The following is a 19,836-nucleotide window of genomic DNA, read 5'->3' on the forward strand; positions in this document are numbered from 1 at the left end:
ACCTGCTCCAGGCCAGGAGGCTCCTGGCAATCTTGGAAGTGTAAAGCTGATCACACCACTCTGCTGTTGCAATGCTGATGGATTTCCACACTTACAATAGTGCTGATGCTTACTTCTGTAGTTTGGGTATGAAGTGTGCTCCCAAAGCCAGGGGCTGATGATGAATCCTGGGAGGAGATGATGGAGCCTTTAAGGAGGATCTAGTGGGAGAAGTGTAGGTCACTGGAGGGTGGGTCTTGAAAGAATCTTGGGACCTTTTCTTTCTGGTGGTGAACAGATCTCTTTCCATGCCAGAATATATCATCTTATTAAAAAAAAAAAGTCAAACATGCAGGGTGTGGTGGTACATGTCTTTAATTCTAGCACGGGGGAGGCAGAAGTAGGTGTACCTCCAAGTTTGAGGCTGGCCTACTCTATAGAGCAAGTTCTAGGATAGCCAGGGCTACATAGAGTAACCCTTTGCCTTCCCCATCCCCCAAATTAAACAACCTTTGCCAAAAACCTCAGCACTATGTATTTAAGTAAACAATGGTGAAAATTCCTGCACTCTTCTGCTTTTCAGTAAGGTCTCCCTCTATTAAAATGTAGGCAATATAGCTGTCTCTTGTGAGACTATGCCGGGGCCTAGCAAACACAGAGGTGGATGCTCACAGTCAGCTATTGGATGGATCACAGGGCCCCCAATGGAGGAGCTAGAGAAAGTAGCCAAGGAGCTAAAGGGATCTGCAACCCTATAGGTGGAACAACAATATGAACTAATCAGTACCCACCCCCACCCCCATCTTGTGTCTCTAGCTGCATATGTATCAGAAGATGGCCTAGTTGGCCATCAGTGGAAAGAGAGGCCCATTGGTCGTGCAAACTTTATATGCCTCAGTACAGGGGAACGCCAGGGCCAAGATGTGGGAGTGGATGGGTAGGGGGCTGGGGGGGGGAGGGTATGGGGGACTTTGGGGATAGCATTGGAAATGTAAATGAGGAAAATACCTAATAAAAAATGTAGGCAATATTATGGAGATTATCTCTTTTAATGCTGCTTCTGGACAACTTGTACTAGATTGAATGACAAAGCTCTGAATTCTTAGCTTAGAATTTAAATCTGTGAAAAAACTGCTTTGCCTACTGAGGTCAATGATTTTAAACCATTTCTATGACCCACCCTCTAAAGAAAAGTCAAAGTTACTGTCCTTAATACATCACAGAGTGCTGACAAGGATCTCTGTCCAACTCACGTTTAGAATGTCTTCTTTTCACCTTTGACAAAAATCTTCCTTGGTGTGTTGGAGCTGGCTAACATCATTCTGCAAGAGCCTATTGTCCTGCTTTATGGAATTTTACCCATCAGATGTTAATCAAAGTATTCACATCTTAGAGTTAAACAAAATTTCCAAGTGAGAAGTTTGCTTCCTGTTTCTTTCAGAAAGCCTATTTAGCGGCACATCACCAGACTTACCCTTCAAAAGTCACCCTGTCATTCTCAGATCAGACTTTCATATGCTCACAGTGAGATGCCAGAAGATACTGAAGCAGCATCCACTATTACCTTTTTAGTAAGGAAGACAGCAAGAAAATGGTCAGAATTGAAGGTTGAAAACTTCTCTCCTTAATAGTTATTTAAATATTCTAGTAATAGTTTTACTGAGCTAGCTCTTATAGCAAATGGACTGTACATATTCAAAATAGATCATATAATGTATAATATAATATAATATCTGTTTTGTTGTTTGTGACAGAGTCTTATCAAGTTTAGGCAAGCCTCACTTTGGCGTGTGTTGCTGAGGATAAGCCTGAACTCCAGACTCTCCTGTCTTCTCCTGCAAAGTGCACTGCTATGCAGCTTTGGACCATGTGTACGCATATAAAAGACGCATTACAGTTAAGACATGGACTTAGCTACAACCACGGACACCTCATACTTCCCCTTGCACTCTTTCCTGTCTGCACACACTCATATCATCAACCCAAACCATGTTTTCTATCCAATATTTTGAATTTCTATTCTTATTTATTTTTATTTATATCCCAAATGCTGCCTCCCCCCCAGAGTCTCTCCTCCCAGGATTTCTCCCTCTATTTCTCTTCCCCTTCTCCTCTGAGAGGGTGGTGCCCACCCTGGGTATCCCCAGACCTACCCTGGGTATCCTCAGACCCTGGTGCATCAAGTCTCTCCCAGTTTAGGTACATCCTCTCCCACTGAGGCCAGGCAAGACAGCCCTTTGGGAATTTCTTTTAAGATTTATCATCTATATCTGTCTATCTCTCTATTTCTCTATCTATCTGTCTATCTCTCTATTTCTCTATCTATCTATCTATCTATCTATCTATCTATCTATCTATCTATCTATCTATCTATCTATCTATCTATCTATCTATCTATCTATCTCTATTATCTGCATGTACTTATGTGTTTAACTCCTGTCAGTATGCCAGAAGTGGGTGTCTGGGGTCCTCTTACATCACACTCTAACTATTCCTGAGTCAGGATCTCTTCTTGAAGCTGAGGCTTGCATCTAGGCTAGACTGGAAGCCAGATAGTTCTCCAGCAATCCTCCTCCCTCTGTCTCCATAGGAGCTGGAGTTACAGGTATTTATGGGGACACTTGGCTAAGAAACAAGTAAACCATGGAGGTATGAGCAGAAGAAAACTCATTTAGTTCAATGCTAGAATTTTAACTATACAACAAAGCACTTTATGATATCTTGGCAGGAAAAAAGCTGAAAGGTGCAGCCTTTAAATAAATGAATCTTAAAATCAAATCTTAAAAGATTTGATGTTATAAATACCAAGAGGTATGTACTTTTGTGTTTCTACAAGTGCCATAGATGTGAAATATTACATAGTAGGGAATATTTTAAGCCAGACATGACAGGTTTTCTGGCATTTCCTATACATTGCTATAAATAAATTATCTTTATCCTTGTTCTTGGTTACTAAGGTTTGTATTCACATACATTAAGTAGGAATGACAGCTAAGCTACAATGAACATTTTTTTCCTATAATATATTGACTCAGGGAATATTTTATGAAAAGACCCATTTTTAAAGTAAGTTTCAATTATATTTCAGAAAAACTAAAAGGAGGTTTTAGTTGCAAGCATAGAAAGATGAAAAATTTTACTCATATCAACTCTGAATCCTAATGGCCAGGTGTTTGATTGGTTTTCTACCTTGATGGACATATTTAGTAGACTCATTTACTGTAAAATATCAGTTAACATACTTTTGCCCACAATATGTCTAGAATGCCTACCTTGTGAAGAATTCTGATCCATAATCCAAAAGGTTACTCAGCACATTAGATAAACCTAATCATGATGAATAAGATAGATGACATTCTTACAGAACATATGTATGACAGTCTCTTGAATGTTTAGTGATAATCTAATACCATGACATGCATCCTATATGATAATCAATGCAAGAATACTTAGTGGCTGATAGCTGAGCATCCCCAAATCTCTCCATTAAAAGATCCTTGATCAAACATTTCCTTAGAAGATGTCCACTGACCATCAACCTAGTGTTTCCAGATCAAATTTGCTTTATCAGGATGTTCTGTTAAGATATGAGGTACTTCTTTTTAAAAAGGCAAACAATTGGTCACTATAGAATAAATCTTAGTGAATATGCTACTTGTGACTGGTGCAATTACCAAACATTCTTTCTGCCTTTATTACTTGGGGGAAGTGGGTCCATGTAATTCTCTGGCCTACTGGAAAAGTAGTCCCTGCTCTTTCTGTCCCTCCATCCATCTGTTTTCCTGACTTTCTACAGATAAAACTCCATTTTTTTTAACCCAAATCCAAGTCAGGTGATTTCACTAATCCATCCACTGTTGAAAAATAGGAATAAATCAAACTTCTACTATATTCTTTCATATTATGGCTTCCTGCTAATTGAATCTACAAAAAATAAGATTTAACATAATAATGAATACCCTCAGAGTGACATTTGCCCACTAATATTTCCTATGCTCAAATGTCACACAAGTTGGCTTTGTTTTGTTCTTATTTTAGGCAGAGTTTTGTCAATTATCACAGGCTATCCCTGGATTCACAATCTGCCTGACTTAGCCTCCTGAATATCAAGATTACTGGTCTTTTACCACACTCAGCTTCATACATTACTCTTTAAAAGTTAATTGTTCCAATTGTTTCAATATTGAAAATGTATAGAATACCCAAGGAATTGTAGCAGTAATTTCACCACCTCTGTAACACTTTGGGAGAGTTTTTTTTTTAATGCATATGACTAGGTTAGGGGCTAGACAAAGAACTTAGCCTCACCAGGTATATTTGCCTATGGGCCTTTCTTCAAGTTATACCATTAGCACAGGATTGCACTGGTTTGGATGGAAAACATTTCTGTAGGCTCTCTTAGTCAGGGATTCTATTCCTGGACAAAACATCATGACCAAGAAGCAAGTTGGGGAGGAAAGGGTTTATTCAGCTTACACTTCCATACTGCTGTTCATCACCAAAGGAAGTCAGGACTGGAACTCAAGCAGGTCAGAAAGCAGGAGCTCATGCAGAGGCCATGGAGGGATGTTCTTTACTGGCATGCTTCCCCTGGCTTGCTCAGCCTGCTCTCTTATAGAACCCAAGACTACCAGCCCAAAGATGGCACCACCCATAAGGGGACCTTGCCCCTTGATCACTAATTGAGAAAATACCTTTCAACTGGATCTCGTGAAGGCATTTCCCCAACTGAAGCTCCTTTCTCTGTGATAACTCCAGCCTGTGTCAAGTTGACACAAAACTAGCCAGTACAGTAGGCAAAAGCTCACTATCTCCTGTCATCATTTTGAAAGGCAGTTTGGCATAGTTTTACCCAGTAAAATGTGTTTTCACCATGTGATTCAACAATGCCATCCCTGGGAATTTACCTAAATGAGTTGCAGGCATGTCCACATTAAAAACAAAAAACAAAACAAAACAACAAAACCCTGAATATAAAGTTGTATTGTAGCTTTATACATAGAGTAGTCCCAAATTGGAAACAACTAAGTTGTTCTTCAAAAGATGAAAAGGGAGACAAACTCAGCACTTCCATATTGGAATATTAGCATTAAAACACATGGCAAAACCTTAAATACAGATTGTTCAACAAAAAGACCAAACACACTGTGATTCTGACTGTAGGATGCTCCCCAAGGGCAAAGCTGCAGACATCAAAACAATCAGTTGCCACATTGCATGTGCACAGGTAGGTGGAGAGAGACAGAAATTTGAAGCTAGTGAATTCCCTCTGCATGATATTGTACTGGTTGTGTGACATTATGCATTGCTTCAGAACAAATGCAGAATAGTAGCTATATTCTATTGAGCTACTCTACAGCATTTTGTACAAAATGGGGGGGAGACTTCTTCAGCTGAGTCACTGTGATACCTACACAAAGCAGAAAAACTTCAGGCACAAGACCAAGGGTTAACAAGTTTATCATGAGCGCCTATGTTTGAATATAAAGAGTCAGACACATTATCTGAAAAGTTTATAATTTAATTAGTAATGCCTTAATTTTGGAGTTTCTGTGTTGTCTGCCTAGAAAATCAATAGATCCTTCATGATTATTTGAGTCAGGATGGGACACTGTTGAAAGCCTAAAAACAACCCATGTCTACTGTTGTGATGAAACTCTATGACTGAAAGCAATTTGTGGAGGAAAAGGTATATTTCACTCACATTTTTGTATAATAGTTCATCACTGAAAGCAATTAGGGCAGGAACTCAAGCAGGGCAGAAGCCCAGAGGCAGGAATTGATGCAGAGGTCATGGAGGAGTGTTGCTTACAGACTTGCTCCTCATGGCTTGCTCAGTTTGCTTTCTTCTATTACAGGGAGGAAACCAGCAGAGAGGACCACTCAGACACAGTTTATAGCCAATCATAAGTCTTTATTTCATCTTTTTTTCCAAATACACTCATGTATTTGGGTCCTAGGTATGGCTCGACAAATTTAGGCCAAGGGGTTTTTAAAGACAAAACCACACGCTGGTATCTCTGCAGGTGTAAAGGGGTGGGTATCTTTGAATAAGCAGGCGTTTAGCAGAAGATAAGATAAGCAATTAACTGGATGGGGTTCTGCACAAGAAGCTAATTGGTTAACTAAATGGGAAGGTTTGCACAAACTAAGATAAGCTAGATATGGCCTCTTGACCTTGAGTTTCTAGAGCAGAGCTGGGTAATTTTCCATGGGATTCTCCTTCAAGGAGCTCAAATTCTAGTTAAAAGTGAAATGGTCTCAGCAAGAATACAAAATGGAATGATATCTGCCTTGTCTTGCCCTATCATACAGTGCCCAAAACCATCAAACCAGGAGTATCATCACCTACAATGAGCTGGGCCCTCTCATATCAATCATTAATCAAGAAGAAGCCCCACAGACTTGTCTACAGCCTGATCTTTCAGAGGCATTTTCTCAATTGAGGTTTCCTTCTCTCTGATGACTCTATCTTGTGTCAAGTCGATATAAAAACCATCTGGAACAATCTTAAGTGTAAACTATATTTTAACAGTACTGTAAACTTTGAGTTTGAGTTTAAAGAAGAGAAAAGAACAGCCAGTTGCAGAGAAAACTGACAATTACATATTTGTTTTAGGTGTAGACACAGCGAGAAGATGTTTTAGGAGTGAAAAACTTTTTGCAGTAAATAATTCAAGATTGTGACCTAAGCATAAATCTTAAATATTAAATGTTCACAATTATGGACTTATTTTATTCATGTTATTAACTGTATTTATGTATGTAATAAACACAAATACTCAAATAATTGTTCAATTTAAAGTTTTCAATATGAGTTCTTAGTATATATTAGTAAAATTAGTAATTAGTTATATTAACATTTAAAATAATGTGCCCATGCATTTGTTAATAACTTATCAATTTAATAAAGCACAGGGTTTCTAAGTTAGAAAATACACGCTCATTATCAAGGGTACCTATTCCTCTTGAGAGAAATGTTAGAAGTAGGTCTTTGTAGTGGGAAGAGCTTCTCTGGTCAACAGCATACTGAGAGTATGTGCGAAACTTTAAGGTATAGGGTATTGTTTGAGAAAGTCCTAGGGATAATTTCCATAAAAAGTCATTGAAAGTGAAAGACAAAATGGCACTTACAGCCGAGAAACTAAATCATAAATGCTCTTTACTATTCCCTATACCTTAACATCACTTCTGGCTTTTTTTTATAACTATTTTAATTAAGCAGTTCACAAATCAATATTTCGAAAGTTTCCATTTCTCGCCAATTTCTATGGGCTCTTCTTGATACATCTTAAGTGCCTGAAAACCCTAGTTTTGTCAGGGAGTTTTCAGATTGATTCAGACTTGCTAGGACAAAATCTCAACTTTACTGCTGTGATGAGAAACAAGAGAGATGTCTTAGCTTGAGTTTTATTACTGTGAAGAGATAACATGACCATGCTAACTCTTACAAAGGAAAACATTTAATAGCTAGCTTACAGTTCCAGAGGTTTACTCCATTATTGTCATGGTGGGAAACATGTCTGCATGCAGGTAGACATGGTGCTGGAGAAGGAGCTGAGAGTTCTTGATTCATAGACAGCAGAAGTGAAAGTGACTTGAGGTTTTGAGACTTCAAAGCCTCCCCCCTCCTCCCACAGAGACATGCTTCTTTCAACAAGGCCACACCTCTTAAAAGTGCCACTTCCTATGGGCCAAGCATTTAAACACATGAGTCTATGGGGGCCACTCTTACTCAAATCACCACAGCAGGCACTCATTTTTCTGGAGACTTTGCTGGCCACAGGTAGCAACTCTAGGGAACTGCAAACCCAGCTTCTTCCCAAAGCATGGTGGTAGGTCTGCTAAATGCAATAGCAGTTCATTATGTGAAGAGTCAATTCCATGAGGGACCTCTCAGAGTTTCACAGAACACCCTCCCCATCTTTCCATCTACTGATTTCCATCTATTACAAGTTGGGCTCTTTCCAGAGGCATCACCCCATTTACAACAGAGATTCCTAACAACTTTTGAATGTGTCTAGACTGTCTTTTGAGGAAAGCTCCTGGGACAATTGAGGTGGGGATGTGGTAATAGTTTCAGAACTTTCTGTTGAACTCAAAAATACTTAGACAATATGGGGTGAAGCTTTGAAAGCATAGTTTTAGTGCCTTCTCCATTTGATTCTTTTCTTTAAAAAAGATTAATTCAGTCAAATTCTTCAAGTTTTTCCCTTTAGCAAAGACTTGATGTGCCAGGATGTGGGTCCTCCACTCTCTTAGAGGAGAAGGGGAGAGGGGATTGGAGGAGGGCCTGTGGGAGTGGGGGAGTGGGAAGGGGGACAGCAATCATGAATAAAACCAAAGCAAAGCAAAGCAAAGCAAAGCAAAGCAAAGCAAAGCAAAGCAAAGCAAAGCAAAGCAAAGCAAAGCAAAGCAAAGCAAAGCAAAGCAAAGCAAAGCAAAGCAAAGCAAAGCAAAGCAAAGCAAAGCAAAGCAAAGCAAAGCAAAGCAAAGCAAAGCAAAGCAAAGCAAACCCAACCCCAAGGTTCCAAGTTAAACCTGTAGTGTCACTGCTTTGGAAAGCCCCGTTTCCTGTCTTTTGGGGCTGAATACTCATCAGGTGTACCACAGGCAAATACAAAAATTCTCAATGATCTGAGGTTCTATATTATTCATAAAAGTGGAAGAGAAGGTAGATATATTATTACGCTCCTCTAATAATGCATTTGTGAGCAGAGTACCTATTGTCTTTCCAAATGAATTCTCTTTGTTCCTTATGATCAAATTCACTTTTGATCATTTTCAAGAAGTCATACCTTTAAAAAAAAATTTAAAAATCATCTTCCCAGAGGGAAAAATGTCATTTAGTGAAGTTCTTAGTGCTGAAGGTTTCTAAGTGGAATGTTTGTGTCATTCTAATGCAGGAGAAACTTGAAGTAATAAAAACTGGTGCTATCAAGGACTTACTGATAAACTTGCTTAGGAAATATTAAGCTATACAAAGAAGAGGTTATCTAAAGAAGCACTGTCTTCATATGACTGTACTATAAATGGTATACTTACTAGACTCAGAAACCGTAGGGAAGAAAGCTTTGCACTATAACGTTTAGGATTGCTGAGAACTTTTTGTTAATGTTTAATCATCAAGATTGACCTCCTTTTAGGCTCCATTCCCATAACAAAAGGAGATAACCCTAATTAATAATCAGCTATTAAGTACCCCCACCCCCCACTCACACACACAAAGAACAGGCTTTTAAGGAGCAGCTCAAGGGGCAGTGCAGGGTTAAACCCATCATCTCCTGGTCTGCCATTAAGTCCACTGTAGGAGGAGCGTAATTCTGTCAGGTGGGCAAGATTAACCTGGGTAACAGTTGTTGGAAAAGAGCAACACTTACGAAACAAACCTGGCAGTATCTTTGCTGTGTAAATCTCCCGTCTGCCCAAGTGGGCAGACTTGAAGTCTCCTTCCTGTCTCTGTTTATATTGTTCAAAGTGTAACCTGGGGCTGGGAACTAAAAGATATTTAAGCATGACAGCATAAATAATATGCATAAACCTATGGTGTATATCAGCTAGTGAAATCTATTTACTGCTAGATTCTCTTTGGGCATTAGCTAGAATCAGACATTCTACATGCTACACTGAAGGTTTTTTCTTTATTAATCTCTAGCGAGTAGAGTAATTCCACACTGGGATTAATACTATAACAATAGGTAGAGCTTATTTTCTTATTTGAAAACAAAATTTTGGGGAAACTACTTTTAGTTTTCTATCATAGAAGGGTGTGACTTGCAACTAACCTCTATATATCCAAAGAATGTTTAGGATTTTTATTACAACAGCAGAAGTACTGAAAACAGACTTTAGTTAGCTTATTCTTAAACATTTGTTTTCAGACAAAACTTTAAACATATACATTCATATAGTTTTGATCTAGCAATTAGTAAAGATTTATCTTCATTTACATTATGATAAACCAGTACAGTGAATTTACCTGTATACATTTGTGCAAACTAGGAAAAATCACCTTATAATTTGTTTTACACAACTTCCCTTAAAATAATTTTTTATTTCAAAAATGAATGTATTTTATACAACTTCCCTTAAAATAGTTTCCCTATTATTTCTCAAAAATGAATTTATTTTCAAATAAAATGGCAAAATCTGAAAGCCATCTTGGAAGACTGTTAGTAGATGACATATCAAGGCAATTTGATGATTTAGTTTTGTTGTCTTGCTGAAAGTATGGAACAGTGGGCTGTGATAATTTATCTTGTTGAACACTGTGAAATTCCAGCTTCTAAAGTTTTCTGTGAGACAAGAAATGTATCTGTAAAAGTTATAGTGACTGCATGGTGCTTATATTGGCTAATAAAATGTAACTATAGTTTTGTAGACTGTGTCTTCATTCTAAGAAGGCTCATGAGAAAAAACACACAGAACATATATTATTTATGAAGTTGTGTTTCCCACATATTACAATATATATAATCACACAGATATGCAATAATACAGCATAAATAGAAAACCGCCCTCCACATAAACATCAATGAAAATGAGAATACTAGGAGCAGACTTGAGACAGAGGAGATTCATATTCCTTCTTTCAAAAATAACACAAACGAGATAGAAATTCCATTATGAGTGCTAATGTTGAAGTGGGATATTTCAAACTTTCCCAGATACGGATGAGCTGTTCAACCTCGTTAGTCCTTCACAGACAATCAGTATCTGGATCCTAGTGAATGTAGCATCATTGACTTTACTATAACTGGTACAAACTAGTTCATTCAATTAACAGATAACACTGCCTCATTATTAGTTCCTGCAACTGTCTCCATGAAATTACTTCCATCCTCTGGTTTTAGTGTGTAGAAACCATAGTGAGACATAATTAAGTTATTAGTTCATACTCAAATTGTAAGAATCTATGAAAATATGTTTCTGTGATCACAAACTTGTGATTACAGTTGGTATGTTTAATGCAGATCATGTAAGTGTATCTTTCCTTGGATTTAGTGCCCTTCAGTTTACACCATAAAACTGGACAGAGAGGATGATATACAGTATTTATGCCCAAAGCAATTCCAGCTTTGGAAAAGGATTGGGGGCTCTTAAGCTGGAGCTAATTTGTCTAATAAATTGAGAAGATGTACCTATTCAGTATAGTCATAGAAATTCAAAGCATATTGGTAACAACTTTTAGAAAAATAGAAATACAGAATAATAAAGAAAAGCTGACAGCTTCTTTCAATAAATAAGTTGGGAGTAAATAAGTTCAAGATTATATTCGACTTGGGTGTTGTTGAGTAAGAAGCAATATTTATGGCTATAAATTTAGTTTAAAACATGATCATAATTTATAAAAACCTATAATTACAAATTACAAAGAAAACAACATCCTTTCTTAGTGGCTAGTCACTATGCATCCATTTTGTTACCTATTAATTTTTTGTCTCATTACAAAAACCAACATTAAAATTTTGTAACATTCAATACCAGTTTTGACTTTGAAATTTATCAAAATGATTAGAAACAGTTGGCTAGTAAAAAGCAATGTACCAAAAATATTTCCAGTCCTCTCTTTGTATTGGCCAGCAAACAGGAAAGTTGCTGTCTTTTTTGTTTGTTTGTTTGTTTTAAACAGGTCACGTGACCCTGCATTCCAGAACCATGGAGATGCAGGCTATTTAGCTCTATTTTATACACGTTAGCAGAAGAGCAACAAAGAGATCCCAGATAAGTTTTCAGGAAACAACAACAACACAAAAACAACAATAACCAAAACCAACCAACCAACAACTGTTTGACTTTATCTGAATGAAAGTTCTGTCCCATTTTCTAAGCAGGACCATAGCTTGACGGCTACTTAGTTTCTCAGCTAAAATTCGTAAATGTTACACAAATTAAAGCCCTATTTAGAAAAGAGCATTCCATCTGGGGAAACTACTCCACCATGATTAATGACCACACTCCCTTGCTTGTAAATTGCTAGGAGGGAGAGTTTTGCTGAGGAAGGGAGCCAGCCTCCCGGAGTCTGAGACTGTTAGTCCTCTGTAAACTGGCACTGGACACTCCCTGGCCCAGGAAGAATGGGATTGCCAAGAGGCAGGCCAGCCATAGTCACCTAGAAGACTGCTTCTGTTTCAACTCATATTTCACTTTTGAGAGCAGTCTTAGCACTCTTCAGTTTTTGAAACTGTTGACTCGTTTTTTTGGTGTAATCTTCTCTGTTGATGAACCCGTATGGCTATGGCAGACACACAGAGCAAAATAAATATCACAACTGCTGTTATTCCTGGAGAAAGAAGAGGGAAAACACAAATTAGAATACTAACCCAGAAATGTTCCTGTCCAAAGGAAGAACAGGGACAAAAAATAGCCAGCCAGGGACTGCCCCACTTGGGGATACATCATATCGGCAGACACCAAACACAACACTGTTGCCGTGGTCAAGAGGCGCTTAGTGACTGGAACCTGGTGTGGCAGTTCCTTGAGAGGTCATGCCAGCAACTGACCAATGCAGATGTGGATGCTTGAACATCAGACAGAGCTCAGGGAACCTGGTTGGGGGAGCTGGTGGAAGGAATGGAGGGGCAGAGGGAGATTGCAACCCCATTGGAAGAATAACATAGTCTGGCCTGACCACCCAGTTCTCCCAGAGACTAGACTACCAACCAAGGAGTGTATCTTGAGGGATCCATGGCTCCAGAAACATAATGTAGCAGAGGATGGCCTTGCCTGACAGCAATAGGAGGGGAGGCCCTTGGTCCCGGGGAGGTCTGATGCCCCAGCGTAAGGGGATGTGGAACGGTGGGGCAAGAAAGTGTGGGTGGGTGAGTGAGCACCCTCATACAGGCAAAAGGGAGGGGGAAGGGCAGATATGGGATGGAGGATTGGTGAAGGGGTAGGTAGCTGGGAAGTGGGATCTCATTTGAGATGTAAATGAATGGGATGATTAATAATAATAATAATAATGATAATAAAAAGAATACTGAGCCCTGAGTGTGGCTGACGGCACTGATCAGTAGGTTAGTCAAACAGAATCAACACTGTGTCAAAAATTGGAGCTCCAAACCCCAGGATTTAAGGTCATGTACTTCTATAACAGTTTGATGCCATTCTCAGTTATTACTACTTTGGGATGGACTTGTTGGGCTTCTTCCCTAAGCATGATTATATTTCAGCAAATTCTCTTTGATTTAAAAGAAGGCACATGCACAAGTTTTAAGCCCTTCAGTAAACTGGAGGGAAGTTTTAAAAAGTATCTAGTACTTAACACGAAAGTAGAATAAATGCTAGTTAGTCTAATTAAACAGGTACATTTTTACTGATGTGTGTGTGTTGTGCAAATGTGTTTGTACCATAGTGTACACGTTCAAAAGACAATCTTGAGGGCTCATCTTCTACCTTTTCCAAGACAGGGTTTCTCATTGTACATTGCTGTGTATGTCAGACTAGCTGGCCTATGTACTCCTCTGTCTCAGCTTCTTTCAGGAGTGTAATGCTATAGACACATGGTGCTGTCTCTTTTAGGTAGGTTCTGGAAATAGGAACTCAGGTCCTCATGCTTCCATAGTAAATGCTTTATCTACAGAGACATTTCATCAATCTATGAAATTGTTTTACATACATTCTAGGAAACTACACTTTTGAGATGGTAGTATAACAGTAGACAATCTTTATTACCAAAAACTATTACAGTGACATTTATTAAGTTTATGTGGATACTTGAGATTCAGGTATAAATGTTCTAAACCCTTAACCCCCCCCCCCCCAGGAATAGCAGTGGCTCTCAGACCTAGCTATACATGGAAGCAGCAGGAAGTCAGGGTAACTGAGTGGGAGACCTCAGGACCACTAATTAATCTTAGGTTATACTCCACAGGTAGTATACTAAAACACAAGCCATGGCTTAATTACTTGTAGTTTTGCCAGCACAGTTACCTTCATATTAAGAACTTTATTTTGTAATTGTTCTTTTAGAATTACCAATATTACACTAAGAGTGTCTAGAGAAGGTAATTCATAAACAGTAACTCAAGAAAATCCAATAATACTAAAACACAGATCTTTGACCTCACCCTTAAACATTGATTCATTTTCTATTGCACTACTTAACTTGCTGTCAAAGTAGTAATAATGCAACGATCAGATTGGCTTAAGTCTTTTTACCTCCAATGACCCCAGGGTCACTCCTGTCTGTGTTAGGAAGGGGCTGTCTATCTTCTGCGGATCCAGAATGACCTGCAGAAGAAATGGGAGAGAGGCAGGGGACTTGTAAACACTGTCAGGAGGAGCAGATTGCCGTGTGTGTGTGTGTGTGTGTGTGTGTGTGTGTGCAAATGTGCACGTGCATGTGTGTGTGTGTGTGTGTGTGTGTGTGTGTGTGTGTGTGTGTGTGTGTGTGTCTAGGAAGGCTGGGACATAGGAGACTACACACCTGCATCCATAGAGGGCCCTGGAGACAGTTTCCTCTCTGCAGAACCAGGGCCTTCTGCACAATGAGCTGCAGCAGCCACACTGCCTTGAATAGTGACTCTAGCCCGGTTTTGATTCAGTGCAGCCTTCAGTGGGACTTCCAGGCCAAATCTCACAGAAGAGAGGCAGCCTGTGAAGCCCTGAGCGGCTGCCTGCTGTGTTTCAGGATCAGCATCCAGGGGTTCTGTAGGCAGGAGAGGGGGACATGGTCAGGATCAGGGGCAGAACTGGAGCAAGCATTCGTCTGGTCACCAACTCCTGGAAAGTGCAGCCTTCTGTTGCTTGACCATGCTCATCAGAGGCAGCTTTTTAACCGTGGTGGCTCCCAGAGGCAAAGTTAGCTTAGTAATAAACTTCATAAAGGGATGACCTTGATCTTTGCTTGTGCACTGCAGTGGATTATAGCTGTGTACTACCACACCCAGTTTGAAATTAATTAATCGACCTTAGTTCATTTGCTTTCTAAACCAGATCATTAAAACACAGTTAATTTTTTAAAAAATTACATTTATCTATTCTTTTCTTTTTTTTTTCCCCTTGGTGACAAGTGCATGCTGTGGTAGTCGGAGGACAGCTTTCAGAAATCAGTTCTCTCCTTCTGTCATGTGGATCTTGAGGATGGAACTGAGGTGGTCATAGTCTGTTAAAATACACTTTTAATGGAACTCACAGCCAATGATTTCGCCATTTAAAGTAAACTGACTCCAGGAAATGAGGACAGAGCTCTGGAAATACTAGTTCATTGTTTTGGCTTATCTTATTCAGTCTTTTTGCTGTTGTTGTTGTTGTTTTTGTTTGTTGTTTGTTCCTTGGAGGTAAGATCTCACTATGTAGTCCTTACTGTTCTTGAACTCACAGAGATCCACCTGCTTCTGTCTCCCAAATGCTGATATTCAGGGCGCACACTACCATGGCCAGCTAATTAATTGTTATGTAGAATGATATATACAGATTAATGACATTTATATTTTCTTAATGAATTATACCTTCTTAAAGATTCAAGAAAGTGTGTGTATGTATGTGTGTTTGTGTGTGTGTGTGTGTGTGTGTGTATCTGAAAGTGTTTATAGAGGCCAGAAGGGGGCATCAGATGTACTCTGTAGTTACAGGTGGATGTGAGCCACAGAAATAGGCGCAGGAGACTGAACTCTGCAGAGCAGTGCATGCTCTTAACTGCTGAGCCATTTCTCCAGCCACTAAAATGTACCTTTTATCACCAGATAACATCTTGCCTTGGCTTATTAAGTTGCTCTCATATTAAGCTATCTGGTCTAACAGCATTTCTTGAATGTATTAGCTTTTACTTGTTAGTTTTTGGCATAACACTTCTTTTTTTTTAACATTGCAAAAACATATGACTATTTTAAAACATAACTCTGTTATGACAATTTAATCCATTCACATTTAGTGTAGTGACTATAACAAAAAAGCAGACCTTCCTGGCCTCTCTACTTTGCTCACTCAACTTGTGGTCCTGCATCTAGATCCCTTCCAGCTCTCCTTTTTCTGCTTTGAAACATGTTCTTGAATACACTCACCTTTGCATAGATATCTTATTATGTTTTCCCTTAACATTCTTAGGGTAAGTACAGACTTTGTGCCAGAGAAATAGATCTCTAATCATTGAATTTGAAAGATCGGCATTTGAGAAAGTAGATAAAATGTATTTTAGGTAGGGCTGTCTCCCCAGAGTACAGTCATGTATAATAATAGGTACTGACAAGGTACCACCTAATTGAATCAGAATAAATAACTAAAGAAATAAGAAAATGGACAATCTTACACATGGTGCAATTAGTTGGACACATGGAGCCGTTGTGAGTCAAATCAAGTAAAATTAAGTAAAATCAACAATTCAATCCCTATAAAAAGGAGATATTTCCAAAGAAGATGGCACAGGGCAGCAAAAAGGCAGGTCATGTTCACAATGACAGAAAGTTTCTAGCATTTAAAGATCTTACACCACAAATGATCTTCACTGGCCCCCAGGTAGTAGAATACTTTAGGAAAGTCTCACTTTTCTGTTAAAGACACGTCTACAAATAATTTAGTCTAGGTGACTTACTTTAAGATAAGTTAAAGAAAGGTTAACTCAAGTATTTAACCCTTTATCTCCCTTTAAAATGTAAAATCTCTTATCTCACTGAATTTTAAAGATCTCTTATGTGTTTTTACCTGTGATATGAGAAAGACAGGCTGTTTTTTAGTGTCTCTGCAAGTTTTTATCAAGTATCAAGCCATCACAGGGGGATATCTATTCTCCTGCCACCTGTCTGCCCACGTTCATCAGACCTGAAGCTTCTGAACCATATACAGCTACATGTCTGAAAGCATACAGCCCAAGGATACCCATGAGAGGCTTGAGACGCCAGGACCATGGAGGTTCACCCTCCTCTCAATACCTACTACAACAAGAACATCCAGGGACCAAAACCATTCAGATGGCTAAAGGTCCTCAAAAGAACATAATCAACAAGAGTCAGGGCAATATTGGCACCTTCAAAGCATAGCTACTTCACTATAGCAAGCCCTGGATAACCTAACACATGACTGAAAAACAAGAAAATGACCTTAAATCCAGTCTTATAAAGATGATAGTTTATATCAAGTAAACCAAGAAATACAAGACTGGATAGCACTTTATCAGGTTATTGGTCTATCTTATTGTAAGTTAAAGGAACAAAGAATACTTTGAATTTTAATATAAACATATAATCTTGCATAATTTTTAAGATATTTGGAAGTAGCAAAATACTTAGAGTAGAATTCATTCTAAAATAGTTGTCTAAAATATGAACTGCTTTATTGCTTTATTATTTCTATTTCAAAGTACTAACAAAATAGAAAAGCTGAATATTCATAATTTAGAGGGAGTCATTTGCATCAGGTTCTATGCTTACTTGCTTAATTTTAGTTTAAATTTTTTGTTTGTTTTTGTTTTGGGCCTCATTATACAAGCAGGCTAGCCTCAAACTTGTTATCTTCCTGACTATGCTTTTCAAGTACTGGGATTATAGACATGTACCACCATACCTGGCTTTGGGCCTAAATTTTTTCAAATATACTTTATTTGTATGAATGAGTGTGTGTGTGTGTGTGAAAGAGAGAGAGAGAGAGACAGACAGACAGAGAGACAGACAGAGAGACAGAGAGACAGACAGAGAGACAGACAGAGAGACAGAGAGAGACAGAGAGACAGAAAGACAGAGACAGAGAGAGAAAGTGTGTGTGTGTTAGTGTTTCTACTACTTTGAAAAACACCATGATCAAAAGCAACTTGGAAAAGCAAGAGTTTATTTCATTTTCTACTTCTACCTCACAACCCATTATGAGGTAGAAGTAGGAGTTAGGACAGAAATTCAAGGCAGGAATCTGGAGGCAGGAACTGAAGCAGAAGCCATGGAGGAGTGCTGCTTACTGGCTTGTTCCTCAAGTGTTGCTCAGTCTGCTTTCTTCTACCACTCAGGACCACTTTTCACGGGGTAGCACTACCTGCAGTAGACTGGGTCCTCCTTTATCAATTAACAATCTAGAAAATGCTCCACAGACTTGCCCACAGGAAATCTGATGGAGGCATCTTCTCCACTGAGGTTCTTCTTCCAAGACAACTTGTGTCAGGTTGACATAAAATTAACCAGGACACCTTGGAAGCCAGGAGATGTGCTAGAGCTGGAATTATGGACAACTATGGTCACCTGAGCATGGGTGCTGGGAACTGAACTCAGAATTGTAGTGTTGGGATTATAGATATGTGGGGCTGTGTCCAGTTTAAAATAGGTGCATTTCTTTACAAAAAAATCCTATCCCTTGGCTATCCTTATATCAAATTTAAAGTTAAGCTGGGTTTAAAATATTGCCTTGTCTGTAACATAACCAATTACTACATCTTCCTTCCATATAATAGACAGTTATGAATGTGATTTAAAATCATCAAAGGCATCTGAACAAACAGATTTGGGAGGAGCCCATTCTGTATTTTCCTGTTGGGAAAAATTGATCATTTCTTTCTCAACTTCAACGCACAGGTAGTTTTATTATTTGATGGAGGTCTTTTGTAGAAAATATTCAATCTCAGTATAGGGTTTCTACCCCACTTTTGACCATTTATTTCCCAAATAAAAGACACATAACCTTTATAATTACAATAAGCCTTTATCAGCATAAGAGCTAGACAGGTATCTATCCTCTATGGTATTATGTCTATTTCCCAGCCAATAATCCTATTATATAATTTGCCATGTTTAGTCTAGGTTGCTCTTAAGTCCAATTATCCAGCCCACATGGCCATTATTTTAAAATTCTTACCCCATGGTGGCTTCTCTCTCTACTTTCTTTTTGCCCACCTTTTTGGTTCTCCTCTGATCCCAAGCCTGGGAACCCTAAACCTCACCAATGTATCTTCTGCCCAGTTACTGGCTGTTGGCACCTTTATTCATCAATCAGGGATAACTTGGGGGACAAGGTCACATGGCATCACCTGCTTGTATGTGCTGTCTCTAGGAGCAACCAGTATTTAGCATAGCAAAAGACCAAATCTCAACAGAGGACCCTGGAGTTGATGCTGAAACTGGCTCTTCTGGTGTTTTCACTTTTCAGGAACTGTCAGCCTCATTATGCATAACTGTGACTGCTAAGTGAGGATCTTCAAGGGATGACTCTGCTCATCTGCCAAAAGACACTTATCCATGATTGCACATGCATTCAACATGAGTACAATCTGTACCTTGATTGCCACTCAGTGTGAAATAATTATTAAAATAAGACAAAGAGCTTCTTTCAGCATAATGAATGCACCCAGACGGTGACATGACACTATGATGGGATACCTTTTCAGGAAAAGCTCTTTCTTCCACTTACCTAAAACCTTTCCCAATACGAGCGATTTGACAGCATTGAATTCAGTCCCTGAGGACAAGATGACTTGCCTCTTTGTACTCTGGTTAACCTAAGAAATATGCCACAGGAAATAAAAAGGAGAGAGAGAGAGAGAGAGAGGGAGAGAGAGAGAGAGAGAGATTAAGTCACTTGTATGTGCTATCAGAAAGCCTTAAAAATTCCTCTTTAGCAGGATATTGAGGGAGAAGCATACCCTCTCAGACTCTGGTCCTCTCCTTACTGTACTTTTCTTCATAATGGGTCTGTAACTGGCAAAATCCAAAAAGGATGTAAGCAGTTGTTTTATCTTTATTTTATTTTATTTTATTTTATTTTATTTTATTTTTATTTTTATTTTTATTTAGGTGTGTGTGTGTGTGTGTGGTGGTGGTGTATATTCCAGAGAGTTCAGTGCCTGTGGAGACCAGAAGATGGCATTACATCCCTTGGAGTTGGAGTTACAGTATGTGTTTCCTGGCAAAAGTGCTGAGAACAAAACTTGGATCTTTTTCAAAG

The 19,836-nt window shown here is 38.8% G+C and overlaps 1 protein-coding gene across 1 annotated transcript in view; it reads right to left on the minus strand.

Annotated features, from left to right (window-relative positions):
- Positions 1 to 11,184: 11,184 nt before the first annotated feature.
- The window catches only part of Cntnap3 (contactin associated protein-like 3), a 166,439-nt gene continuing 157,787 nt past the window's right edge, over positions 11,185 to 19,836 (minus strand). Inside the window, exons 21-24 of the mRNA NM_001081129.1 lie at positions 19,303 to 19,390; positions 14,408 to 14,629; positions 14,140 to 14,211; positions 11,185 to 12,262 (exon numbers count right to left, since the gene is read on the minus strand). Of these exons, the coding sequence (NP_001074598.1) occupies positions 12,141 to 12,262; positions 14,140 to 14,211; positions 14,408 to 14,629; positions 19,303 to 19,390 (504 nt within the window). The 3' untranslated portion in view covers positions 11,185 to 12,140. The remainder of the gene's footprint in view (positions 12,263 to 14,139; positions 14,212 to 14,407; positions 14,630 to 19,302; positions 19,391 to 19,836) is intronic.

The sequence above is a fragment of the Mus musculus genome, chromosome 13 (genome assembly GCF_000001635.26).
Source record: "Mus musculus strain C57BL/6J chromosome 13, GRCm38.p6 C57BL/6J".
Lineage (NCBI taxonomy): Eukaryota > Metazoa > Chordata > Mammalia > Rodentia > Muridae > Mus > Mus musculus.